General features: G+C 36.4%; 5 protein-coding genes across 8 annotated transcripts in view; 2 read left to right on the top strand and 3 right to left on the bottom strand.

Annotated features, from left to right (window-relative positions):
• Nucleotides 1-5449: 5449 nt before the first annotated feature.
• LOC105223783 (coiled-coil domain-containing protein 63) lies at nucleotides 5450-8570 on the bottom strand. Of its 2 annotated transcripts, none has more exons than XM_049458434.1 (7): nucleotides 8402-8570; nucleotides 7859-8020; nucleotides 6773-7068; nucleotides 6533-6707; nucleotides 6108-6441; nucleotides 5881-6055; nucleotides 5450-5797 (listed from the first exon to the last, which is right to left on the bottom strand). In XM_049458434.1, the coding sequence occupies exons 2-7, from the start codon at nucleotides 7946-7948 to the stop codon at nucleotides 5581-5583; spliced, it is 1287 nt and encodes a 428-aa protein (XP_049314391.1). In that variant the 5' UTR covers nucleotides 7949-8020; nucleotides 8402-8570; the 3' UTR covers nucleotides 5450-5580. The 2 variants fall into 2 exon arrangements, with proteins under 2 accessions (XP_049314391.1, XP_011199921.1); XM_011201619.4 differs by lacking the exon at nucleotides 8402-8570 and adding an exon at nucleotides 8087-8316.
• A 6300-nt stretch (nucleotides 8571-14870) lies between these two features.
• On the top strand, nucleotides 14871-15709 carry LOC105223781 (39S ribosomal protein L20, mitochondrial). Its single transcript, XM_011201617.4, has 4 exons — nucleotides 14871-15064; nucleotides 15147-15257; nucleotides 15312-15409; nucleotides 15479-15709. The coding sequence occupies exons 1-4, from the start codon at nucleotides 14978-14980 to the stop codon at nucleotides 15633-15635; spliced, it is 453 nt and encodes a 150-aa protein (XP_011199919.1). The 5' UTR covers nucleotides 14871-14977; the 3' UTR covers nucleotides 15636-15709.
• On the bottom strand, nucleotides 15696-16671 carry LOC105223782 (10 kDa heat shock protein, mitochondrial). Its single transcript, XM_011201618.3, has 3 exons — nucleotides 16498-16671; nucleotides 16127-16288; nucleotides 15696-16068 (listed from the first exon to the last, which is right to left on the bottom strand). Exons 1-3 carry the CDS (start codon nucleotides 16498-16500, stop codon nucleotides 15925-15927), a joined length of 309 nt encoding a protein of 102 aa, XP_011199920.2. The 5' UTR covers nucleotides 16501-16671; the 3' UTR covers nucleotides 15696-15924.
• Nucleotides 16672-17102: 431 nt separating this feature from the next.
• LOC105223779 (protein-S-isoprenylcysteine O-methyltransferase) lies at nucleotides 17103-18574 on the top strand. The gene is made up of 3 exons (XM_011201616.4): nucleotides 17103-17528; nucleotides 17582-17953; nucleotides 18009-18574. Exons 1-3 carry the CDS (start codon nucleotides 17298-17300, stop codon nucleotides 18294-18296), a joined length of 891 nt encoding a protein of 296 aa, XP_011199918.2. The 5' UTR covers nucleotides 17103-17297; the 3' UTR covers nucleotides 18297-18574.
• A 1109-nt stretch (nucleotides 18575-19683) lies between these two features.
• Nucleotides 19684-27340, bottom strand: part of LOC105223778 (facilitated trehalose transporter Tret1-2 homolog) — a 69312-nt gene continuing 61655 nt past the window's right edge. For all 3 annotated transcript variants that reach the window (XM_049458432.1, XM_049458433.1, XM_011201613.4), the window contains 3 exons: nucleotides 22687-23304; nucleotides 22363-22614; nucleotides 19684-22013 (listed from right to left, as the gene is read on the bottom strand). In XM_049458432.1, the coding sequence (XP_049314389.1) occupies nucleotides 21441-22013; nucleotides 22363-22614; nucleotides 22687-23277 (1416 nt within the window). In that variant the 5' untranslated portion in view covers nucleotides 23278-23304 and the 3' untranslated portion in view covers nucleotides 19684-21440. The remainder of the gene's footprint in view (nucleotides 22014-22362; nucleotides 22615-22686; nucleotides 23305-27340) is intronic.

Below are 27340 nucleotides of genomic sequence, written 5' to 3'. Positions count from 1 at the left end.
TTGCTGAAAGCCTATGCACAGTGTTGATTGGTCTAGCATATGATTTTGTTTCTAGCGCCGCATAACAGATATACAAGAATAGAGTTATATGTATCAAAATGATTATTTTTTTGCTTTATTGGCTTAGACCCCGCTTACGCCGTTATAGCCGAGTTTACAACAGCGCGGCGGTCGATCTTCTTTTTAGTTGTTTGGCGTTAATTGGAGATCACAAGTGCGCACCTGGCCTTTCCAACATCATGCACTCTGTCTTCCTCTTCCTCTGCTTCCTCCGGCGGGTACAGCATTGTATTCTCTCAGAGCTGGAATGCTTTCTACCATTCGGACGACACCGCCTAGCCACCGTATCCGCTGTCTTTTAATTCGCTGAACCATGTTAATGTCATCGTACTATATACATATATTGTACAGTTCATCATTCTATCGAGTGCGGTATTTACCGTACACCTATCCCCATTAGTTTTAGGTGATGCATACAACCATTAGGTGAACAAAACTATTATACTCTGTAGCAAGAAGTTGCAAGAGTATAAAAAGTTGTAATTATTTCAGCAAATGCATCAGTCAGTCAATGTTACATGGACTTTAGTTTACTGTTATTTAACTAAATGAACGAATTAGTCTTTTTGGTTAACTTTATACCGCTTATAGCGATGTGAGCGCCAGATATTTGAATAAAGTTATGTTAGAATATTGCAATTAGTAGGAAACTTAGACGGAATATAAATTAGTGATACCGGCATATACAAACCTTCTCCTGTTGATATGATGGCAAATTGCGAATAAGTCAATCAACCGAAATAGTGAAGGAATTGCGAGTCCACTTCCTCGAGGCAGCAGTGTTCAGAACCTATAACTCATGTTCTACACAATATTTTTAGCTTAAAATGTACTGTATATTTATACTCCCGAATATTGGGTCTAGCTTGTTTCTAGAAAAACTATACATCTTTGAAAGGTCTTGACATAACCTACAAAATGACGCTATGCATAATTAGTTTGGATATTGCGTTCAACAGTTATGGACGTGTAAACATGGAGTTCACTAAGGCCGAAATTCGCGCTATTTTAAAGTTTTCCTTCGTTAAAGGCAAATCCGCTGGAGAAACTTTCCGTGAGATTAATGGTGTTTTGGAGGATGGTACTTTATCACTTTGAACTACGGAGGAATGGTTTCGACGATTCAGAGTGGGTGAAAACGACAACATGGATAAGCCAGCCGGCGACAATATCGAGCGAAAACGGTCGTGGTCGAAGGCCGGTGAATCGTCTCAAACAGTGGCCAAGCCGAAATTGACGGCCAGGAAGGTTTTTCTGTGTGTTTAGTAGGATTGGAAAGAAATTATCCCATATAAGCTGTTCCCATATAGACAGACGCTTAATTATACCATCTACTGCGAACAACCAGAAGCGTCCAGAATTGGTCAACAGGAAGAGTGTAGTGTTCCACCAGAACAACGCCAAACCACACACTTCGTTGATGACTCGTCAGAAGCTACGGGAGCTGGGATGGGAGGTTTTATCGCATCCACCATATAGCCCGGACATAGCGCCAAGTGATTACCACCGTTTCCTGTCCATGGCGAACGACCTTGTTGATGTAAAGTTGAACTCAAAAGAGGCTTGTGAAAAGTGGATGTCCGAGTTCTTCGCAAATAAGGAGGTGGGCTTCTATGAATTTGCCGTCTAGATGGAAACAGATTACTGAACGAAACGGCGCATATTTGAACTAAATCCGATCACTGCAACACTTTTTTATAGAGCATTGAATAAAGAGCAAAAAAGCGGAAGGGATATATTTGACAATCTAATATATGTTAGTAACTGATACTCGTAATAAACTTAAAGCTTTACCTGGTTGCTGTCGTGGAGAAAACTCCTAAAAAACCTGATAGAACAGGTCGTCTCATAGGATGATCCCTTAGTATTATTTCTTAAATGCAGAGATTTATTAGCTTAAAGTTTCCACAAATCAAATAATGGGGTATTTGATAGGCAGACATACTTACCATAAAAATTAGTATACTCGTATGCCTATGCTAGTGCTACTAAAAAAATCTGTTTATATAAGTTTAGTTTCCGAGCTTTTAAAAGCCTGAAAACAGGTTACTATTCTTTCTATCTTACTTAATGAGCCAGATAAATACCTCTTTGGTCTGAAGAGCAGATTCGTCAGTCGAAATAACGTGCCGTGGTCAAAATGGATTGTGGTGTGTGTCTTTTGCTATCTAAGAGATCAACGATTCTATAAAAGCTGTGATGTTAGTTACGGAATTTAAGGCATTTCAGCATTAATTGATTGTTCATCACAAACTAGTTGTTGACTATTACTACAACTCTTGCATTTTCGTCGTCTTTTTACTGGCAATTTCTGCATATGTGGCAAAATCCTGTGACTTCTATCTTTCCAGTTTTATGTAGTTGAGTACTGAAGCAGGATTTGGTATAATAGCTCCTACTGCATCGCCCAAAACACGCTCCTTGGAAATCTTCGCAATAAAATACGCAGCACTTGAAGGTTCACTATGCGTTGCTGTATAATTGGCAATCAGTTCTTTACTCAATTTACGCAAAAATATATATCATCTATCATTTTATGATCTCGAAATCGCTACTAGTGCAGGAGTGCAGTGAAAGGCTGGACAGACTTGCGGAACGAAACCAGGTGCCTGGGTGCCTGGTCACAGAGGCATAGCCAGTAACGAACTGGCGGACGAGCTCGCCCGCTCCGCAGCCTCCACCAAGATGGTAGGACCCGAAGCCTTTACTGGGGTAGGTCCCCATACCATAAAGGAGTCTATTGGACTTTAACAATGCGCTGGAGCTAAGTGAGTATATGTAATTTAGGAGAGGGCACAATAGACCTAAGGTCACGGTGCGTTTCTCATCTTTCAATCTAATCTAATCTAATCATTTTATGATTTTCACAATAAATTACAAATGATGCCAGTGAAGAAATGTCTACCATGTAGAACATTACCATTAGCGATCTCGAATATTTATTATACTAATTTATGGGTCTTCCCAAACTGAAACATCCGAATGCATTGTCGATAAAGAAATACAGCTCTGTTTATTTTATGTACATTAGGACAATGGTCATATTTTCGTGAAATCCAAGAACAGATGAATGTTACATCCGTTTCTTATTTGCTGCTATAACACTAGGAACCATACGTTTTTTTGTTTTTTACAGTGCCTACAATGGTAAGATTCTATAATGACAAATGCTTAGCAACGAGTAGACAGTAAAAAAGTTATCCACAACCTGTCACATTCTCCGTACGGAACCGCCAATTGCTTGGCTATCCTTTCATCTTAATTTTTTCAGCGAGAGTCATTTGATTTACCAGTAGACGTACATACCTACATACTCGTATGTACATATATAATAAACATCTGCACAAGTCAACTTCTAGCGTGATTCAAGTCATTCGTTCGTTTAACATAACACTGCAAAATTTTGTTATCAACGAGCAAATCAATTCATGTGAGCGTAGAGAGCAGCAAATACAGTAACATGCATACAATTTTTTTTCAAAGCATTGTTGTTTCAAAACATACATAATAAAACATTTCATAATGACAAATGCTTAGCAACGAGTAGACAGTAAAAAAGTTATCCACAACCTGTCACATTCTCCGTACGGAACCGCCAATTGCTTGGCTATTCTTTCATCTTAATTTTTTCAACGAGATCATTTGATTTACCAGTAGACGCACATAGGTACATACTTATGTATATAATAAACAGTTGCACAAGTCAACTTACAGTGTGATTCAAGTCATTCGTTCGTTTAACATAACACTGCAAAATTTTGTTATCAACGAGCAAATCAATTCATGTGAGCGTAGAGAGCAGCAAATACAGTAACATGCATACAATTTTTTTTTAAAGCATTGTTGTTTCAGAACAGTACTGCAGGTGAAAATGTTTTCCATATTCCTGTAATACATTTGTGCATATTGTTACTAATTATTATTAGCTTTTTTAACATATTTAAGTTCAGAATATTCTATTTGCACGCACTTTAAACAGTACTCGTAAGTGCATTATCTTCGTCGCTTTTTAAATAGGCAATAAGGGAATGTTTTACATTTCATTGCCTTTCAAGCATCAAAACAGAATGTGCACTGTTTACTTTGTTGAGAGACTCGAACAAGTCAAGTTTGCTTGTACCTTTTGACTTCGTTGCTATTCAAGTTCGCAACTTACACTCGTTGCTTCGGTAAGTTCAAGTGCATTCAGTCTGGTATATTATATACGTACCGTTCAAAGGATGTGAATTTACCGCGTCACCAAATTTTCGTACCATACTTAGCGGACTTTATTTATGTCCAGTATCATCATTTCATCCTGAACAACGTTTACAAACCGTTCAGCTTTATTACGAAAACTAACGTTCCGTGCTGCCTTGCTCAACTTATGGTCAACATAATCGGCCTACTGAGCCTACTACTCGCAACACCATCATCCATCTTGAGGCACAGAATTCATTATTTGATAGTATTCGACCGCATAGACCACATCCAGCACTCAGCCTTGGCTGAGACGCGGAGAGTCGATTCGCCGCCGTTCGCAGCAACTCGGACTGTCGTATGGAACGACTTGGCACATTTTACGTCGAGATCTTAATTTGAGAGCGTACAAATTACAGATTGTGCAAGAACTGAGGCCGCAATTCCTTTCCAAGCGACATCGCTTCGCTCTATGGACTCTTGAAAAATTCCAAGAAGATCCGATGTTTTCGAGGCAAATTTTGTTCAACGATGAGACCCATTTATGACTGAATGGATGTTTAAACAAGCAAAATTTCCGCATTTCGAACGAAGCTTCAAGAGCTGACATTTCATCAAAAAAACAACGATTTGGTGTGTTTGTAGACCGGTGGAATCATTTCGATCATTGTTTCTTCACTGTTACCCAGATGGCATTCGCTTTTAATACTACTGAAACAAGGAATTTATGATAAGGTTGTTCAGACAATTCATAGCGTTATTCCTCTTAATTTTTACGGACCTAAGAAATTTTACGTAAATTGTCAAGACTCTTGAGAATTCTTAGACTCTCTTCTTATCCACCAACATGCCGAGTCCCTAACATTTGTAAAACTCTTTCTTGTCTCAAACAGAATATAGAGTAACCAGTTGGATAGGGATATGTTTTAAAGCCAAGAGTCGTTGCTCACTTCCTAACTGATGTTGTTGTTGTTGCAGTGGAAGAAAGCATTCCCAATGTAATTTGGAAAGCTATGTCGACAGCAGTATTTTGCTGGATAAAATCTGGATCCGCTTCGGTTATGTGAAACCGACGGTGGAGGGGCGGACTTTTTTTCTATAACCTCATATAATTCTTTGTACATAGTCCTTAAACCGACTAAGAATAAAGCTTGAGGTAGATAAAATGCGGATCGAAATATTGCTTGAATTTCACCAAAGAAATGATAAATGTAGCGCAATAGTTTTATTTGATTAGTTAAAATACATTGAATAATATATAAATATATAGTAATACGTAAAGTTTTAGTTAATAAATATATTATAATAATCCGCACAGTGCGGTTTTTCGGAGATAGTAAACTAGTTTTTTCCCTTCGCTGAGTCTTTGATATTAAACTTTGGAACACGATCCTTTCTACCTAATATTTTGGTTGAAGATTCATCCACGTTCACATTGCTAATAACGGTATTTATTCGGCGCTCAATTACTCCAACGAAAAGCTTGACATTATGAACCGTTAATACCGTTTTAGAGCTCAGCACGTTTAATATTGGAGCATCATCGCAAGATAAAAGTCTAAGGAGAAAGAATAAATGTTTGAAAAACGATTTCCTATTAAATATAGTTTCCAAATATTAATAAAAAAGGGAGCCATTAACTTGAAAATCTCTAAAATGCCCTGCAACATTTGATCCAAACGCGTATGCAGTGCCAACTTTCTTTCGCTTGCTTCTTTGGCTGCCATTTCAATCTTTTCCAGTTCGCTATTTAAGTAATCCAAAGCTTCCGTTTTCTGCTTTAGCTCCTTCTCTTCGTGTTCCGCCTGTTGTCGTTCTGTAAGCAAAACAATCATTTCATGCGATTTCTAATAAATAAAAACTCCTACCGATTTCTTCACTCAATTCTTGTGTGGTTTCATTCAAAGTCTCTACTTCGTGACTCAACTCATTAACATAACTAAAGAGTGCAAAGTTTTCCTCTTCCTGGCGCTTGAATTGTGCTGTCAGAGAGTCTGTATCCTCCACCGCATATAGTTCCTTAATGTCATCAATGATGGCATGATATTCCTCCAATTGACGCTCATAGTTTTCTTTCAATGCGAGTTTTTTGTTAGCCTCACGTTGCTCCAGCTCGGGATTTAAACGCTTCTTGCCTTTGATGTCGAAGAACTTCTGCAATTTCGCATCATGTTCGAGGCGACGTTGCATCTCACGCATTTCCTATAAGAACATGAAAAAAGTTATATGAAATACCTTAAAATTTTTCAAAAGATCTACATGTATGAAGAGCACCGAAGCATCTTTATCTTACCTGTATATGCATAATTTTATCATTCTCACTGCGGTCCTTGAGCACTTGTAATTTGTTGCAAAGTTCCTCGCGCAAATCAAAGGCCACTGTGGACTGATCTATTAGCTCCATAATGTATTTCTTACCTTCATTAAATTGTGTCACCATTGTCTGCCACATGTCGTTGAAGTTCGAGCTGGAAAAGTGTTGGTTATAAAATTTGAAATAATTCTAAAAAAAAATGAAGTATAATGTATTCACCGATCCTGCAACATATGATTTATGGAGTTTCGCAATTTGCAGTTCTCCGTCAAAACGTCGCTGCATTTTTTGTTAACCACGTCCAAGCGATTCTCCAACTTGACAACGCTCTTTTGCACTTTACCAATGCTCTCCTTATAGCAACTATCAGTCACTTCATTCTTACGCAAACTCTCGATTTCCTTTTCCACCTTCTTTAGGTGGCCTTCCAGTTCCCAAAGCTTAACGCGTTCGCCTTGCAAAATTTGCTGAAGGTCAACATTTTGTCTTTGCAAATAACTCAAGCGTTTTTCTTTCTACAAAGAAATAAATCGTGATTTAGTACTTAATATTTAAAAATCATTTCCTCGCTTTAACCTAAGCCCACATTAAGAGCAAAAGTTTAGAACAGCTTGAAAGCCTTATCATGTGATCATTTTCTTTCGTTTTACAAATTTGCGTTTGAAAATTTTAACTCAATGCATTCTGTCAAACGTACTCCAAAAAATCAACGGTACAAAAATACCAAAACTACCTCTTCTGTTTTTTTTTTATCATCCTGCTGTAGAATTGAAGTTCAACCCCATTGCCACGGCTATATTTGCCTCTAATATAGTTATTTGGAAGTCACGGTTGTACTACAAATGTAAATTAGTAATGTAAAGGAAATACTGTGACCCATCGAAACTTGTACTTTCGATTTCCAAGCATAATTCTGGACCATTCATCAATTTTTTTAAGGCATCTCTGCAAAATTTGATCATATACAAGAATTAAACTATGCTATGGTTTGAACTATATTTCACCGCTTCAGATCGAGCCAAAGACGGTTGAATCCGTGGATTTGAAATATATTTAATAGAACTCTTCATAAAAATGGTAATGTTTTCGGCATAGGCAAGCTCGTTGGAACTTTTGTGTTAAAAAAATTGTCGGTTTTTTTTCGTTTGGAGAGTATAAAAAGGTACGAAGTTTCTTTAGAAGACAGGGGTTTATATAAATCTAACGTTCGTGCTATGATCGTGTCAAGTTCTGAATCATCGTGAGCAGAAAACTGCTTTCCTTCAACTACAAAAGTCGTACAAATGAGAGTGTTATACTAATTACATTTGTATTCTTCCTTGCATGTGTTCCGCTCTCCAAAGTGTTTATTTCGTCCTTTAACTTCTGATGTTCTTGTTGCAAGACTGTGATCATGTGATTCTGTTTCTTCAACTGCTTAGCTTTTTCTTCCAGTAAACCACGAAGCTCCAATTGCAAAGTACGATGCTGACAGAAATTATAATATTACAATTAATTACAAAATATAAGATTTAATACTTTGCTGTTAATTACTTGTCGCTGCAGTCTCTCTAGTTCTGCTGCAGCTAATTGATCTAACTCATTTTGATCTGTCATATTTCTTATTAATTACTCTAAAATGTTATTCTGATATTAACAATATCCAAAGGTATACTTGCGATATCACTGATTCATTTACCAGCCGTAAATATCAAAAGTCATGGCAACGTGAAAATTCTGTCTTATCACCAAGCTACGACAGCAACAGGTATTAAACCTACATTTATAAACAAATTTACATACTTACTGCCTCCGAACAATGCTGCAAATAAAAAATATATGCAACATAATAAACTTCATTCTCCTTACTTCTTTAATGTTAACTGCTTTCACATCAACAAAACCGATTTTCTTAAAAAACGATATTTTCTTTCAATCGTTGTACTTTTATTTCCTTAATTTAAGTTAGAAAATGAATAATTGCCAAACAGGAACAGCTGGTACCACATCCGGTTACAAACTGACATCTTAGCTCAGTGCTAGAATTTTTTTGAAAAATAATATAAATTTAAACGTTAATTAGAAAAATACTGGGCCCATCAGGTCGTGCGATACACTAAATCTTATAACTTTAACCCTTAAATTCTTATATTTACTATGAAATTATAATGCAAATACATATTGTTACGAATTTACTCTTGCTAGTTTACTTTGTTAGGTTCGTATCTCTGGATTGACAAATAAAATCAACACTGTTTAATTTAATTCAACAACTCTTTATTTCACAACTCGTCTACACTATAGCAGTTTACTCTTAGCACTGATTGATTACGTTGGCGCTGCCACGGCTTATATAGCCACGCACTTCTCGCTGATGCCGACGTGTCCTTCTAGAATATCGCGTCTGGAAATTACCAGAACATACGGCTATAGCCACGCACTTCTCGCTGATGCCGACGTGTCCTTCTAGAATATCGCGTCTGGAAATTACCAGAACATACGGCTATACGGCGCCAGACGCAAGCAGACAGTCGCGGCGCCAGACTCAGCAATTGTTTAACTAGACGAGCAGACAGTGTGGCGCCAGATGTCTACAACAAGACAAATGCTATTCCATATACCTACAGCTATTGTTCATAATCAGGGATGCATATAGTAATACAAATACAACTTAATACTACTTTTTGTAACACTGCCCTCCACTAAAGCCTAATCGTCCCGATTAGGCACAAATCCTCTTGAACCAAATGGGGCAAGCCTCTCCAAATGTACTACTTTCATTTTACATCGTGCTTTCCCATTTCTTTGTATGCGGTATACCACGTCATTAAGTCGTTTCATCACCATATAGGGTCCTTCCCAGGCTGTCTGCAATTTCGGGGACAAGCCTTTCTTTCGAAGTGGATTGTACAACAGGACCAGATCACCTTCTTCAAAACCTTTTGAATTTGCCGCTTGATCGAACCGGTCCTTCATCTTATTGCTCATCAGATGCGTATGCTGTCTTACCATTAGATGCAATTCATTCATTTCTTCCTTTAAGGCAGAACAATAATCTCCATCATTTCTTACAGCTGTAGGATTCGTTCCAAACTTAAGATCAGCAGGGAGTCGCAGATCAGATCCGAAAATAATCTTTGCTGGCGTGTAACCAGTTGTCTCGTGCTTCGCTGAACGATACGCCAGCAGGAACATCTGGATGCACTTGTCCCAATTCCGTTGATCTTTATCGACGATTTTCCGCAGATGTTCTTCGAGCGTTCGATTGAATCTCTCTACCATCCCATCTGATTGTGGGTGTAACGCTGTTGTCCGTGTCTTGTGGATGCCCAATAATGTACAGACTTCTTGGAAAATGGAAGATTCGAAATTCCTGCCTTGATCTGAGTGTAATTCGACGGGCACTCCGAACCTTGTTATCCAATTTTCTACAAACGCTTCGGCTACTGTCTTCGCTTCCTGGTTTGGTAAGGCATATACTTCTGGCCATTTACTGAAATAGTCCATGACAACCAGTAGATATTTGTTTCCGGCCGTACTGGTTGGGAACGGACCTGCAATATCCATTGCGACTCGTTCAAATGGTGATCCCACGTTGTACTGTTGTAGCCTACCGCGACTTTTGGCTTTAGGACCTTTAGCTGCCATGCACTCTACGCAATTACTTATCCATTCTGCTATGGAATCTCGACAACCGATCCAGTAGAACCGTTGTTTAATCTTCTCTATAGTTTTTGTGATTCCAATGGGTTCTCCACTAGTTCCATTGTGATATTCTTTCAATACTTTCGGGATCATGGACTGCTGTACTATGATCAGCAGACGAGACTGTTTGCCATCTTCGCTTTCCCAGGTACGATGAAGGTATCCATTGACGAGGTTTATGCTGTTCCATTGGGCCCAATATGCTTTTGCAGTTGGACTCTCGCTACTTATTTGTTCCTTTGGTGGTCGTACCCCATTTTCTTTGGCCATTACCAGCTTTGCAAGATCAGGGTCCTCCAGCTGATTGATTCTGATGCGGTGAGGAGTCCAATCATCTTCAGGTTCTATATTCAGTAATCGCACGTCGATTATACCTTCTTTTCCTTCTGATTTGGAGCAATGTTTACATTCCAGTGGACAAGGGCGACGTGATAATGCATCCGCATATTTGTGGTGAATCCCCTTTCGATGTTCCGTTTCGAAGTCGTAATTCTGTAATCTTTCGATCCATCGTGCAATTTGGCCTTCCGGATTCTTAAACTGTAATAACCATTTTAATGCTGCATGATCAGTCCTCAGCAAGAATCGTTGTCCATACAAATACTTGTGGAAATGTTTTACACATTCCACCACAGCTAGTAGTTCTTTTCGCGTCACACAGTAGTTTTTCTCTGGTTTCCCGAGCACTCTGCTGTAATACCCAATTACTCTTTCTTGTCCGTCGATGAGCTGAGACAGGACACCTCCAATTCCATAAGCGCTCGCATCTGTATCCAGGATGAATTTCTTTCCAGGTATTGGATAAGCCAACATCGGCGCCGTACAAAGTAGTTCCTTAAGCTGCTCAAACGCTTTTTCTTGTTCCAACTGCCATACAAACGGGCGATTCTTCTTTGTTAAATCATGTAAACTTCTAGCCACGTTCGCAAATCCAGGTACGAAACGGCGGTAATACGTGCATAAGCCGAGGAAGCTGCGGAGTTCATGAATGTTGGTGGGTCGAGGCCAATCTTTCACTGCTTTTATTTTTCCTTCCTCGGTGTGAATTCCCTCAGTTGACACTTTATGTCCGAGATATGTGACCTGCTTCTTCCATAATGAACACTTTTTGGGATTCAAGCGTAATCCGGCTGATGCTATTCGCTGAAAGACTTCCTCTAGATTTTTCAGATGATCATCAAAACTTTTTCCCATGATGATAATGTCATCAAGATACACCAAACATGTCTTCCAGTTGAGTCCTTTTAACACATGTTCCATCAGTCGCTCGAACGTTGCAAGCGCATTACATAACCCAAATGGCATCACAGAGAATTCCCATAACCCGTCGCCCATACTGAAAGCGGTCTTTTCACGGTCACATTCATCAATCTCGACTTGCCAATATCCACTTTGTAGATCTAATGTAGAAAACCATTTCGCTCCAGACAAGGTGTCTAATGTATCGTCGATTCTTGGTAGAGGATAACTGTCTTTCTTTGTGACATCATTCAACTTCCTATAATCTACGCAGAAACGGGTGCTACCATCTTTCTTTTTAACTAAGACGATAGGTGAGCTCCATGGACTTATTGAAGGTTCGATTACACCGTTTTTGTGCATGTCTTCAATAATTTTGTTAGCATCCTCACGTTTTGCTAGTGGAACCCTACGCGGAGCTTGTCGGATTGGTTTAGCGTCTCCAGTATTTATGCGATGTTTGACAATGCCGGTTCTTCCTGTGTTTCCTTCGTTTGCAAATATGGATGCGTATTTTTCTAATAGTTTTTCTGCTTTTAATTTTTCATTTCCATGCAGTTCGTTCAGTAAATTATTTAAGAATGTAGGACTTATCTGCTGTGGCTCAATAGTAGGCTTTTGTTCTGACCGTTCGCATCGTGCTATTGCACTTATATTCTGGCACTGTCCAATTACTGCTCCTTTCTTCAGCCTTATAGGCGTGTTGAATTCATTCACTACTCTGACCGGAATGGTGGCGTCTTCTCTAGTTTTCACAAGCGTTCTTCCTACCAATATGGGTGTATCTATTTTTGTTGGTTCCACAATCCACAACTCTTCAGTCCCACCTCCTCCATTCACTTTAGCCCATACAATCGCCTCAGATTTTGGTGGAATACTCTGATTATCATCAACAATCACCCTCTTACTTTCAACGTTGGTCACATATCCGGTGTTTATAGGCATCTCCATGTTCTGGCAAAACAGCATTTGCTTGTTTAAATCCAAAGTAACCCCGTGATCAATCATGAAATCTACTCCCATTATAATTTCATCCGTGATTTCTGCTACGATGAAGGTGTGATTAACTTCCAGGGTACCAATCATCACTTCGCAAAACACTTTTCCCGCGACAGCTGCTTCCTCTCCGGTGGCCGTTCGAAGCTTGCAACCGACTAATGGTTCAACCGTTCCTCTTACCACATCCGGTCGGATAATTGAATGTGTGGCACCAGTATCCAAAGTAAGCGTTGACAGTCGTCCATTTACGATACCGTTGATAGTAAGATTGTTGTCATGGCGACCTATTTGTGATATCGAGATGGTGGGGCAAATAGTTGTGGGAACCAGCTCACGCCCCTTTGAACTGTTCCGTTTTAGTTTAACGACTTGTGAGATGTGGATGCTTCGTCCTCGTTATCTGTTGGTTGTTTCCGTTTTGATGGGTTTACTTTTATATTGCAATTTCGGGCAAAGTGACCCGCTTTTCCACAGTTGAAACATCTGCCTGTTGTATTTACTCGCGGTGCAGCAATTGTCTTCAGAGTCTTCAATATTTCCTCCATCAGCGCCGGTTGTTCCATTTCAACCCTTTGTACTTTGGGTGCTGGTTTACTTAGTAGGGAAGCTGTTTCCTGTGTGAGGGCGTGCGAAACCGTTTCAGCAAACGTTCTTTTTGGCATTGCATATGTGGCGCGTTTGGTGTCCACATCACGAATTCCATTTATGAAACATTGAATTTTTACCCTCTCAATGTAATCCACAGGTGCATCTGCATTTGCCAAATGAGCCAGTCGTTCTATTTCAGTTGCGAACTCTTGCAATGACTCGTTCATCTTCTGACCCCTATTTTGCAGTTCGATCTGGTATATTTGTTTCCGGTGCTCACTACCATAACGTCTTTCTATCGCACTCATCAATGCCTCATAGTTGTCCCGTTCACAGTCTGGAATAGTCTGAAGGATTTCTGCTGCCGGTCCTTTCAATGATACAAACAAGGACGCCACTTTGTCCGCTGCATTCCAGTTATTGGCCGTTGCTGTCTTTTCAAACTGAAGTTTGAAAATTTGAAATGGAATACTTCCATCGAATGTGGGTGCCTTCAATCTTTGATTATTTGTTGATGGTGCAGGGCCATGTAGTTGCAGTTCTCGCACACGATTACTTAATTGCAGAACTTCTGATTTTAAATTTTCTTCGCCATTTTTTAAAGTGCTTAATTCGTCTTCAAATTTTGAAAATTTCTCTTGCACTTGTTTTTGTAGTTGTGTAGTATTTTCCGTAATCTGTTGTGTAAGGCGAGACTCTAACTGTGATGTATTTTCAGCTATTTGCGTCATTTGCTGTGCCAAACGATTTTCTGTTTGCACTACATTTTCTGTTATTTGTGATATATTTTCAGCTATTTGCTGTGCCAGACGATTTTCTGTTTGCACTGCATTTTCTGCTATTTGTGATGTATTTTCAGCTATTATTTGCTTAATAGCCACTAACAGCATGTTCGTGTCTGCACTTGATGATGTTCGTTGTTCTTCTACTTTTTCTTCTACCTTTGTAGAAGTTTCTGGCCCATTAAATTCGAACTCGTCCACATTAATTCCATCCGCTTCCATTGCTTCACGTAATCGTGCCTGCAGATCCGCCTTTTGCCCGCTTATCGGCAAATTACGCTCCTCCAGTTCTTTTTTTAATTGCTGAATTCTCAATTCTCCGAATTTAACCATCTTGAATTTGGATTATTTGACAATCCCACTTCTGACACCAATTGTTACGAATTTACTCTTGCTAGTTTACTTTGTTAGGTTCGTATCTCTGGATTGACAAATAAAATCAACACTGTTTAATTTAATTCAACAACTCTTTATTTCACAACTCGTCTACACTATAGCAGTTTACTCTTAGCACTGATTGATTACGTTGGCGCTGCCACGGCTTATATAGCCACGCACTTCTCGCTGATGCCGACGTGTCCTTCTAGAATATCGCGTCTGGAAATTACCAGAACATACGGCTATAGCCACGCACTTCTCGCTGATGCCGACGTGTCCTTCTAGAATATCGCGTCTGGAAATTACCAGAACATACGGCTATACGGCGCCAGACGCAAGCAGACAGTCGCGGCGCCAGACTCAGCAATTGTTTAACTAGACGAGCAGACAGTGTGGCGCCAGATGTCTACAACAAGACAAATGCTATTCCATATACCTACAGCTATTGTTCATAATCAGGGATGCATATAGTAATACAAATACAACTTAATACTACTTTTTGTAACAATATATATATACATATATATATACACATACTATACTAAAACAATTAATTGTAAAGAACTTCAAACCACCCTGTATATACTATATACGTACAACATCAGCTGATCAAAATGAATATCTAAAATTTATTCATTCGTCCAACTGTCAAAAAATTCCTCTTCGCAACCAAATCTAGGTTATGTAAATTTTATAATAACAAAGTGTAAAGATTTACAGAAAATTGTTCATTAGCACAAGTTTTTAATAAAAAATGGTATCACCTACGCTTGCATTGTTTGTTCGATCTAAGGGTCCTGATGAATTCTGGCGAAAGCGAAGGATATTCAAGCTTGCGGCTGTAAGTGTTAACAGCGAACACGAGTTACTGTATTCATACTTTAATTAAACGGTTTATTATTTATAACTATTTTATACAATAGCATTTTCGAGGACGAAAACGAAACTGCTATTCTGTAGCGGTTCGCTATGTTCACAGAGCTTTAGTCTATGCCACAAAGGGCCGTAAACTGAAGAAAATGGATATGGCGGAAGTGAGTATTGTAGTATATCCCCTGAAATAAACAATCTAAATTTCGATATTACAGTTGTGGAATAAACGTGTGCAAGCGGGTTGTGAACAATATGGAATCACTCTTGAAACATTCAAGGAGACACTTTCGCGAAACAACATTTTATTAAACAAGTATATATCTGCAAAATGGCTTCTTGTATAGGAAATTGTAAACATACTCAACTCTTTTATTATTTACAGAAAAGCCTTAGCCGATCTAGCTATTTGGGAACCAAAGTCATTCGAATCGTTAGTTAAATTGTCCAGAGAGCGTGCTGTTGTCGATTCATTACCAGGCCTAAAAGAGCGATCAGTAATGAACCAAGTTTATGGCTTGGCTAACTTAAAGTTAGATTAATAGCTAGTGTTTAGAATGATTAGTTGACGTACCATGTTTTAAAATTTAAATAAAAATATATTTCCAGAAACAAAGCGTAAAACCGTTTTATTTTCTTTTCAAACCACACAACACGTTTACATGAACACACTAATAATGTGCGAACATTTTGTAAACTAGTCTACATCATAGTAAATGGAATTTACAAACTAAGAAACAAAATTTTGAACCTCTTATCTCAAACAAAAGGTCATGCACTATTCACATTATGAAAACGACCAAGCAAATATAGTAAACATATTCGAGAATTCTATTCCAATTTAGCAAGAATGTCCGATTCACGGAAAAGAATGTACTCTTTCTTATCTTCCAGCTCCACTGTAGTGCCACCGAATTCAGGTAACAGCACACGATCACCTTCTTTCACGCCCACTGGGATGTAGTTACCATTTTGCTATACAATTAATTATTATTATTGAAATTATTTTTATAAACAAACGTGTTCAACTTACAGGATTCCTGGCACCGGGTCCAACAGCAACGACGGTACCTTGGAGGACTTTGCCCACCGATTTCTCTGGAAGCACAATACCACCCTTTGTGGTAGTGATGGCCTCAGCACGTTGAATCAGAATGCGGTCCAAAGTGGGTAAGATTCTTTTAATAGCTTGTGCCTATAAAATGATAAAACATTATAAATATCTTTATCTTACACCATATAGCAAACAAAATAAATTTCGATTTGTTTCCATGTTACACAACACCCATGTGTAAAACAGCCGGCAATGTTAAAATTGTCTTCTTGCCGCAGAAACATCGAGAAACTTCAATTTATTTCACAACACAAAATAGTTTAAGTAGGTTATAATATTGATGTACTAACCATTTTAGTTTATTATATTTTAGTTTTAAATGCGAGATAAGTCTTGTGAAACAGGAATTATTCCTTTGTTCGCTGGTTTAATGAAAATCAAAAACTTGCGCAGACACGTGCGGTACGTTTTAATTCGGCTAATCAGAATTTGATAATGAATTTTTCGATGAATGTCTTACAAAAATGGCGACGGGCAACCCTCATATTGGTAGTAGAAAAAGTACGACAAAGTGTATACCTGGGTTATCTAGTCGTCTCAATAAGGGTATTCACCAACCATTTAGAAGATATATAAAGTAATGCTTATATTTTATTCTGAATTTAGAAAATTATGTATTTAAATTATTTAACAAATAGAAAGGCTGGGATTTGAAATAGAGTTACATATTGAACTAAAGTTATTTTCCACTATTTAATGTATATGTATGTGTGTCGAAACAAATTAGTGAATTGTTAGTGGATCTAAAAGTTAAAAAGATTTTTGAATTTTAAATACTCATATCTCAAAAACTATAACATGAATGTATAACAAAGGTAAAGTGGTATCCATATATATAACTAACATAACGTATTATGTGTTATCATATACAAACAAAAAAATAGTGGCGTAGTGTGGCAACTCTTTACAACAGCTGGTAGTTTGTTTATATCGCGGAGGATACTTTCATTTATTTATATGGCATAATTTGCACAAAATTTGGTTAATGCCGCATAAGTGTAGAAATATTCAGCTCTAATTTTGTAGCACAAATAAAGTGTGATAAATAAGTTTAACGACGAGTGGGTTATTGCGGCTGTCGGAGACGGTCATGAATACCAGTCAAAGGACAGCACCCATGGACAATAAATTGTGCCATGAAGGACGTTTAAGTTTGTATTGCTACCTGACGACGACTATTATAGTGCTTATAGCTACTGTACCACAAATCTACTATGGTACGGTACCAAATGTTTGGGGTGCTGCAATGTGGGGCCCGGTTCTGTATTATGCACTGATAAATATGGTGATACGTTATTTACTGCGCGATAATGATTACCAGGTAAACAAATCACTTATGCATTGATGCTATTTCTTATATATAAATTCTTGCAGATTGCAATTCGTTCCACATTTTTGGGTTTTATGGAAGCGGCTAGCATACTAGTGATTTTGTTTGCGTCTGATGACTTAAAACAATTTGGAGTTTATGCTTTCTTTATGGCATTTTTCCATTACTCAGAATTTCTTGCCATTGCATGGTGCAATCCAAATAGTCTTTCTACAGATTCTTTTATTTTAAACCACTCAATTCACTATGCTCTGGCAGCATTAGCCAGCTGGATAGAGTTTGCTTTGGAAGTGTGGTTGCTGCCTAGCTTTAAAAGCTTCTATTACATTTGGCTACTCGGTGTGGTGTTATGTACAATTGGTGAAGTTATTAGGAAGGTAGCTATGATTACCGCGCGGAACAGTTTTACGCATCTGGTTAGTAACCTATTTTTCTTCCTAACTCATCTAATCTTCAGTTTTATTTTTGCAGGTTCAACATGAAAAGGCAGATAACCACAAATTGATAACGCACGGTATTTACGCTTATATGCGGCATCCGTCGTATGTGGGCTGGTTCTGGTGGTCTGTGGGCACTCAAATAATTCTGCTCAATCCTGTGTGTATATTGATTTACACAATCGTATCATGGAAGTTCTTCCACGATCGAATCTTCATGGAGGAAATAACATTATTAAATTTCTTTCGCTCCGATTATCACAAATATCAACAAAATGTACCAACAGGTTTGCCATGCATCAGGGGTTATACCCTCGATTAGCTGCCTGAATGTGCAGATTAGGGTGGAATATAGCTGCATCAATGTGCTGTGCATTTAAATGAAAAATATTAAAACTAATTTCTCACAATATCTATTTCTATTTAGGTAGTTAAGAGAGCATAAAGTGTTGTATTTGTAAGTATTTTTATTAACAAAACGTGTGTAAAGAAATAACTTAGTAAATGACCATTTTGTTTCAGTAACTAATATTATAATCTAATATTACATGATTAAAGTTGTATTAAACGTAACGTTCAAATAAATGATTTAACTGATAATTATTTGTTTCTTTTTAAGCACATTTTTGAGAAGAAATAAGTGGAAAATACAAAATCGGTCTACTTCCACCTGCAGCTCATTTATGCGAATTTTTATCCGAGGAATATAATGATTTCAGTTGACTCTCAAAGACTTTCAAAATCATTCGATATTTTTTCGCTTAAAGTACACTTTATGATGCTAAAAAATTTGTCAAGCGGTAATATGGAGTGGTTCGACTCAGTCAGCCCTCAATGCATTTTTCGCATCCGGCGAGAATAGCATTGAGAGACTCTCGCAGTTTTAATTGAAACTTCGCAGTGCTATTTACGTTTTTTTGTTGTTATTTAAAGTTTTTTCTGTAAACAGTTCACTGATGATTTTTTCTGTCAAACATTTTAGCTTTTTTCAAGTCGCCACTTTGCGAAGCGCCTAAAAGCATACTTACTTTACTTCTATGGAAATTGAAATCTCGTTTTTTGCTTCGCACGAGTGCATAGAAACACCGTTATATGTACCTGGGGGTCCTATTGGATAGTGATTTCGAAGTTTAGCTTATTAGCTGCAATTTCTATCAATTTGTATATATTGTTATATATTTGCTTATACACTCAAGAGCAACTTTACCATTTTTTAGGGCTGAAAGCTGCATATTTTCTTGAAGCACATACTTATTTCGTTGTTTCTATTTATGATGATATATTATTTAAAAGCGGTGAAATTTTGGTAATAATATCATACATTTTTAACACCTAAACATGTTTTTGCTTTCCAATTTTATAAATTAAAATAAAATACATATGTATATAAAATTAATATGACATTCTTTTATTTTCTGCTTAAACATGTTTACATTTATTACACATCTTTACTTGAACTAGAATATTTTACAAAGAATTTTTAATATTATATATACTTTGATATATAAATTAAAAAATAATAAAAAATAGGCACACAAACTTAATGCTACATTTAAAAAAATATTAAAAACAGTTTGAGTAAAAAATAAAATAATAAATAAAGAGAAATTGAAAGTTAAAAAAAAATATTGAATTAATTTGTTTTGCTTTAAAGCACAAAATATTGCTTTAATTAATTTAATTTGCGTTTTGCATTTTTTGCCGTAAGGTATTTAAAGTTTATTATGTTGAACTAAAATTTGGTTTTCTAAATTTTTGCAGAAAGTTTCAAATATTTGTATGTCTTTGTGCGTTCGTAAACACATTCACAAGACGAAGTGCAACAGCAAAGAAAATAAATAAAAAAATATTTAAAAATGCAATTTACAGTTAGAATGTGTTCATTTTTATTTTATTTTAAATGCGTTTTTATGCTTTGTATTACTTTACAGTTAGTTCGTGTACTTTGTGTAATTATTTTTTTGTTTTATATAATATATTGTTTTTGTAAACTCTAATATGCTTGGTTGGTGGTATGCTGCTAATAGTTTTTCAAACCTCAATACTATAAACTGTGTGATTTTTCTTCTACCAACAAACCTAGCTTACTTTATACACGCACACATTAACAAACGCTTCCTTCTTGGGCTGCCTTCTTACTGCAGCAGTCATATCTTTTTAAACTTCTAACCTAATTCTGAAAACATTTTACACTTTTACAACAACTTTATTTTTCAACATTTCATGCATTTGATTATAAGTGTATTTTCTTTAGGATATCCTTTTGACCTTCAGTCTTCTCTGTTAGTTTTATTCATGTCATCTTTACCGCCTTTCTCTAATTTTTTTTCAAAATTTTCTTTTAATAAAATGTAATAAAATTATGAAAATTTTTTTTATTAAAAAATTGTATTTTATAAAAAAAAATATTTTTTATATTAATTTTTACTTTTTAAATTTTATAAATATATTCATTTTAATTGCATCTGATGTTCGAGTTTAATTTTCCTGATGACATTTTCCATAAAATTTTTATATAAATTATGAAAAAAATATTTTCTAATACAAACAAAAAACAGTTAATTACAAAAAAAGAATATATTAAAAAATGTTTATTTTATTTTAAATTACAACTCTGTGTTTTAAAAAATATTTCTCTATTTTATTATTTTAATAAACAATTTTTTTTTAAATAAACAAAAAATATATTTTTTTATTTTTTGTGAAATTAATTTTTCTTAATGTTTATATGGTATGTACTTTTATGAAATAAAAATGGCTTATGTACATTAGACGCGTAAAAACTTTTACATAAAATTGCATTTTCTTAGACACAAGTGAGTATACAAATTATTTTCGGTTTAAACAAAACAAACAGATTAAAATTTCACTCACAAATACATATGCGTGCGTGTATATAAATATTTTAAAACATTATGAGTTGCCAACAAAAAAATATTTACATATATAAAATGTGTACGTATGCGAATTTACGGTAAATAACATATTAAAATAATAACAAATATAATTCTTACACACATAATTAAATTATAAATTCTTTGTTGCAGAATTAGTAAAGGCAACGGGAAAGCGAAATATTGCAGATGTTTCGTTTTTTAATAAATAATTGCTTTCCTGCCTCTCGTGTTTGCTTACATTTTAGGCTTAATATTAGAGTCTATAGATAAATGTATGTATGTATGTGATCATGTATCATGCGGTATATGTATTGTTATTAACTAAAATTATGCAATACTTTTCTAATAAAATAATAATATTGTAATATAATAAGATTAGAAAAGCATTAATACATGCAACGCATTTTGCAAAGGTCCAACGCGCATGCGCCGATTGCAGACACTATTTTTCGTTTTTCAAGAAAATAGAAACGATAACTCTTCCGCTTCGTGTGTTCTTCTGCAGCTGTAAGTTATGCACATCTTCTATTTTCCATTTTCATCTTTTTTTCGCTCTCTCCCGCTCTCATTTAAACAGCGCCGTTGACTGCGGCTGGCGCTGTGCTCGCGCTTTTGCCCTCCAACTCAGCTTGGATCTCGTTCAAACTCTTGCCCTTCGTTTCGGGCACAATAAAGTAGACGAAGAATACACCGACGATTGTGATGCCCGAGAAGAGCCAGAAGGTCTCGCCTTTGCCAATGGAGTCGGTCAAATTCACGAAAGTCTTTGTTACGATGAAGGCCAAAACCCAATTGGTTGTGCCGGCAATGGAACCAGCCACGCCCTTAATGTCGGCAGCAAATACCTCGCCCATCATCAGCCATGGCACCGGGCCAAAACCAATTGAGAAGAGTACAATGAAGACGCACAAGCTGACGACGGGCAACCAGCCGATATTGGCGACTGAGTCAGCATCCTGGTCCTGCAGGTAGAAGTAAACACCCATGGAGATGGTGGATAGCGCCATGATGATGGAAGAGGTGAGCAGCAATAGACGGCGTCCAAGTTTGTCAACAACAATCGTCGATACAAAAGTGGCAATGAACTGCATGATGCCGACGACAATGGTGGAGAGATTCGAGTCAATGCCGGTGTTTGCGTCCTAAGGAAAAAGAGGAAGAAAAAATAGTAAATAGTGTAACTTTCAATATTAAGGATGTGTGGGACTCATTAACTCTACAGTTCTAAAAGCCGATAAGTTTAATTTCCCGGAAACTATGAATCCTGTTTAAGACAAAAGTTCTGCGAGTAGTGGGTGCCATAAGCTCTAGTTAAAAATTTGTGTGTCAGTTTTTAAACCATATTCATGAAAAAGAGGATCCCACTAGATCACGAGAGAATGTGTCAACTAGTCCATGCTAACCTCATTTAGACAGGTCCTCACAACATTCAAACTCTTCATTATACAAACATACATATGTAGGTATATAAAATATTTGAAAAATACTTACTTCGAAAATTTTGGCTGAGTAGAAGATGACGGCGTTGATACCACACAATTGCTGGAAGAACATAAGGCCCAAACTGACAAACAATGCCTTGCGTGTGACGGGACGTGACAGACCTTCCATCCACGATACTCGATTTTGCTTGATCTTTTCTTGGGTTTCACGTAACTCCTCGATTTCAGCCTTGTATTCGTAGTCCTTGCCACGTAGCCACTGAATGGATTTAACAGCAGCTTCATCCTTGTTCTTAATGATCTGCAAATAACAAAAAAAAAATGTATTAATACAAATATATATAGAGCAGTCGTTGACGCGGCTATTACTCACCAAGTATGTAGGCGACTCGGGCATGAAGACGAAAATGACGCCGAAGATCAATGGGAGCACACCGCAAACAATGCTCATCCACATGACGTTGAGACCAGCTCCAATAGCATACACAAACAATATACCAGCCGTTATCATAAGTTGAAAGAAGCTGCCGAGCGTGCCACGAATTTCCTTTTGCGCTATCTCGCCAGTGTACATAGGTGCGGCTACACAGAAGGCGCCACCAGCAATACCCAGCAGGAAACGTGCTATGTACATCATGATAACATTTTGTGCCCAGATCAGCAAAGCCCAGCCGATGGTAAACGGTATTACAAGCAGTAACATAGCCATCTTACGCCCAACCAAGTTGATGAGTATACCAATTGGTATACAAACGCAAGCCGCACCTAATGTCATGGCTGAACCGACCCAGGAGAATTCGCCTTTGCTTACGGAGAAATCGTAAGCGCCATCGTAGATTTTTACCTCTGCCGGTGAGGTCCAACCGAGCAGGGTACCACAGGCGAAGGCACCCCCAGCAGCCGATAAGGCGGCCACATATTGCGGAAGTGTCTTGGAGTTGGTCTGACTTGCACCGTGCACCATGCTGCTGCCGAGTAAATTTTCCTGATCCTGCGTTAAATAAATACAGCACGAAATAATTCAAAATTATTAGTTTATGTTTAACGATTAAATATCAAATTTTAAAATAAAGTCAAAGTCATTCATGAAGTTTTCTAAAAAACGTAGCTGGGTCGTGTGTCATTAGTCATGTGTCAATTCATCAAAAATGGACGCACGTGATGCGGCTAGATAACTGTTAAATTATATATACTTACGCACATATGTGTGTATAAACAATATATGAGCAGATCCCCACAAACCAATTTTAATATCTGGTCAACTGAAAAGCTCGTAAGATAACAGTAAATTTAAAAGTTGATTTCTGAACTGAAGGGGGTGCGAGGAAATGGAATGTGTTGTGACAATTTAAGAGCATGACAAATTGAAATATTTTTTTTTGCCTATAACTGATGGACCGATATAAAAATAGTGCCAGATAAAACACAGTGAAGTTTATATTTAACACAGATTAATCGCAAATTTATGGAACGAATTTCATTATATGCTAATTTACACAAATGATAATGACATTCTTTGAGAGGCAGTGTAAAACACCCTTTGATTACTGCAATATTTTAAACTGAAATGGTGTCAAGATTAAGTCGTTATATACCGCAAATTTGTAAGAGTTGGGCTTTTTGTATTACAAAGTAATCATAAAAAAGGGTGTAAGCTTTGAAGACTCTATTCTTTATCGAAACCAGCCATATTTGTGAAATGAAAGCTTTCAAGAAACTTTTTCTCCTCCGAGTCAAATTCACTTAGCGCAAGCTTAAAAGCTGCATATACTCTTCACCAAAAAACCTCCAGAGAAAGCTACTAAATGGGGGTTCAACAGAGCAAAAATTAAACCTTTTCATATACTGTATGTAAATTGAAGAGTTAAATGAAAGCTCATTTGAAGCAATGTGGGTGTATGATATTTTAAAGAATTAGAACAACTATATTTTCGAAAATTTAGGTAAAAACTCATTATTTTTTGTTGATGTGCAGGAAATTCTTTTTCAACCATTTTTGTTAATGAAACTCGCGTCCCAATTGCGAGCGATTAATTAAGGAAAATAGTTGCCTAGCGCCTAATATTTTTTTGGAATAAAGAAACATACAAATAGAGCATTTATCGAGATAAAGAATTGGTTAGACTAAAATAGAACAAACATAGTTCAAAACAGCACTTATTACGATATTATTGCTAATGCTTCCTCAAGTACTTGGTAGTTGGTTGATTTAACAAGTGAGAGTATTTTTGTAAGTACAAAGGTAAATTCATTATCGACAGATAATACCAAGTGGATAGCGATAACGGTACATTATATGACGATTGTGACGTAAATGAAATAGTCAATCGTGTAAGGCTTATCTTACAGTCGTTATTAGAGCAATAGGCTGATGATTTTTTATCAAAGAGTTAATGATTGTTATCGACAAATAATTGCAGGTAAATACATAAATATATATGTAATGAATGACATCAAAGAATTGAGAAAAGCATTGGTTTAATTATGTGCATTGGGTTATGAAATAATTTCGTAACTTAAAATGCAAAATAACGCTACATGACTTTTCATAGGTTAACAGGCGAAGGTAAAAAGTTACAATAGAAACCACTCATTTTGAAACAAAATTTGAGTTTTGGTTATAAAATGGTTATATATTGGTTATTATATCTAACAGCGATTTTTGATATTTTTTTGATGCGTTGTTTTGCATTATAGGTGAAGATATGAAACAAATGAACCTCAATAAATTCTTTTCCATTCGAAATACATATAATTTCAGTCCTCTGTGAGAATTAAGATGGCGGACTAGGTATTGTATGAAAAGAAGTGCCTTAGGAATAAGTGATTCTCTTTCAATTGTCAATGGGTACTAAGGTGAGGCAATGTTGTTTATGAAGATCTTGACATTTCTAAGCTTGATACTACTTGTCAAGCTGTTATTACTACAAACTCCTTAGCCATTTATAGAGATTTCATGACAAAGGATCCGCGTAAAGAACGTTTACTGTTGTCTCATAAACACGAGTTAACCATTTTAGTGATAGGCGTTAAATACTATTCATAAATACGGAGCTCCGTAAAAAAATGGTTCAAATCGTTTTCCCTTTAAAATTTTTTGTTTATATGCTGTATCTACTATTTTGTATATATACTTTATGAAAACCTTTATTTAGCACTAATCGCTAGACTCTTATTATTATAGACACGTGGTGTCATTAACTCAATTAATTAGTTTGATAGCTTCACTCCTAAACACGGAGTTACAGATATATCCTTAAGCTCGAGTTTCCCACCGTTTGTTGTTTTTGGTGTTTAGGAAAATACAACCCTGTTTGAAAACTAAATTTGAGGAGAGAGAAACTTCGACAGAACAGCTACATATCTGTTTTTAGGATAGCACAAATGAAGTGTACCGAAAAACTAAAAAATCTTCAATAAGATTCAAATGACTTTTGTTTTTTAATTTCTTCCAACTAATTCAGTTTATTTTTATTTTATTTAAATTGCACCGATTTCCATTTGACCTTTACTCAGTATCTCACACGTTAGACCGGATGTTCATATTTTCAAACAATTTATGTATGTGATTTTCGACAGGCCTTCAGCTACGTTAACTGGATTGCGCCTGCACTTCCGGATTTGTTCTGGGTATTATTTGTATGTAACCAATGCACTTATGTAGCTTTAATTTTAGATAAAACAAACTCATGCGAAAACAGTTAAGTTTTTGCAACTACATATGTACATATATGTATATGTATATACATATCTCATATACATATAATAGTTATGCACGTTTTGTAGTTGGTGATTGACACCTTTAAGTCTCGTTAGATAATTGATTTGAGTGTCTTTCATGTAAACACGTTAAAAGTGCATACATGTGCATGCATGTGAGTATGTGTATGTGAATTTTAAGCATTGATTAACTCATTCGGCATCAATGAAATTTGTGCGTGCCTCAGAGTGCTCGTAAAAGCGAGTGAATTATTGCGCAATGAAATGCTTAATATTCGCCACGTACGCCCCAATGCACTCGCCAAGCAAATGCGTTTTGGCATTTACATATGTATAAGTGTGTATGTAATTATATATGTATTTACTAGGTGGATTTAAAAGCGGCAATTGTTTTCACGTCCAGCTTTGACCTTAATTAACATTTCATTGCGTGGAAAAGAAAGCTCGTGAATAATAAAGTTGTTGACAGTGACAGTAATGCCAATGTTATTGTACTCGTAGTTGTTGTATTATTTTATTGTTTTTACATACAATTTCGAACCATTTGTAAGTACAGATGGTGTTAATAGGCACATACAAATATATGAATTTATTTTACTAAATAAAGAATTAATCACTCCACCACCATTGACTAAATCAATCTTCAATCAGTTAATAAACTGTTACTGTCAATAAAATCCTGTTACATACACATATATACATACTTTTAAGTACAAGCAAGTGTTAAGTTACATGGCATGTCTTCACTTTTTGCCGCTTCCTTTACAGGGTGCAGTTTGAGTGGGCAGCTTTATGAGCCTTATTGATGGTGGCGCTTCCGTTAGTTTCTTGTAATCATATCAGCGGCTACTATTCCTTTAATATTTACTATACAAAGTGTAATCAACATTCACACCTAGACATAGTATGAGCATTAGGATGGTACATAATTTAATAACTTTCTATAAATATTTGCCCTTTCGAAAATTAATATTTGTTTAACAAATACAATTTAAAACAATTAATGTTATTGAAAAAATAATTTTGAGAAAAATTGCGAAATTCATACATTTACTTGCAAAAAAACTTTATAGCAAAAATTTTAAATTTTTTTTGGTTAAAATTTTTAGGTTGAAATTGTTTTGAATATTAAATTCCTGGCAATATATAGCGCAGAAAAGACTTTGAACCGATTAAGGATCGTCGGCATTCGGCAATTTACTCAAATCAAGTCCAGTTGTAAACAAACGCCTACTAAGATGGACTTGAAGCTTCACTCTTTCTAACACGTATTGAAATACTGGATAACCGTTACAACAAGTTTGTTA

The sequence above is a fragment of the Bactrocera dorsalis genome, chromosome 5 (genome assembly GCF_023373825.1).
Source record: "Bactrocera dorsalis isolate Fly_Bdor chromosome 5, ASM2337382v1, whole genome shotgun sequence".
Classification (NCBI taxonomy): domain Eukaryota; kingdom Metazoa; phylum Arthropoda; class Insecta; order Diptera; family Tephritidae; genus Bactrocera; species Bactrocera dorsalis.
Note: the sequence above shows the minus strand (reverse complement) of the source record. Positions and strands in the feature narration are given on the sequence as shown.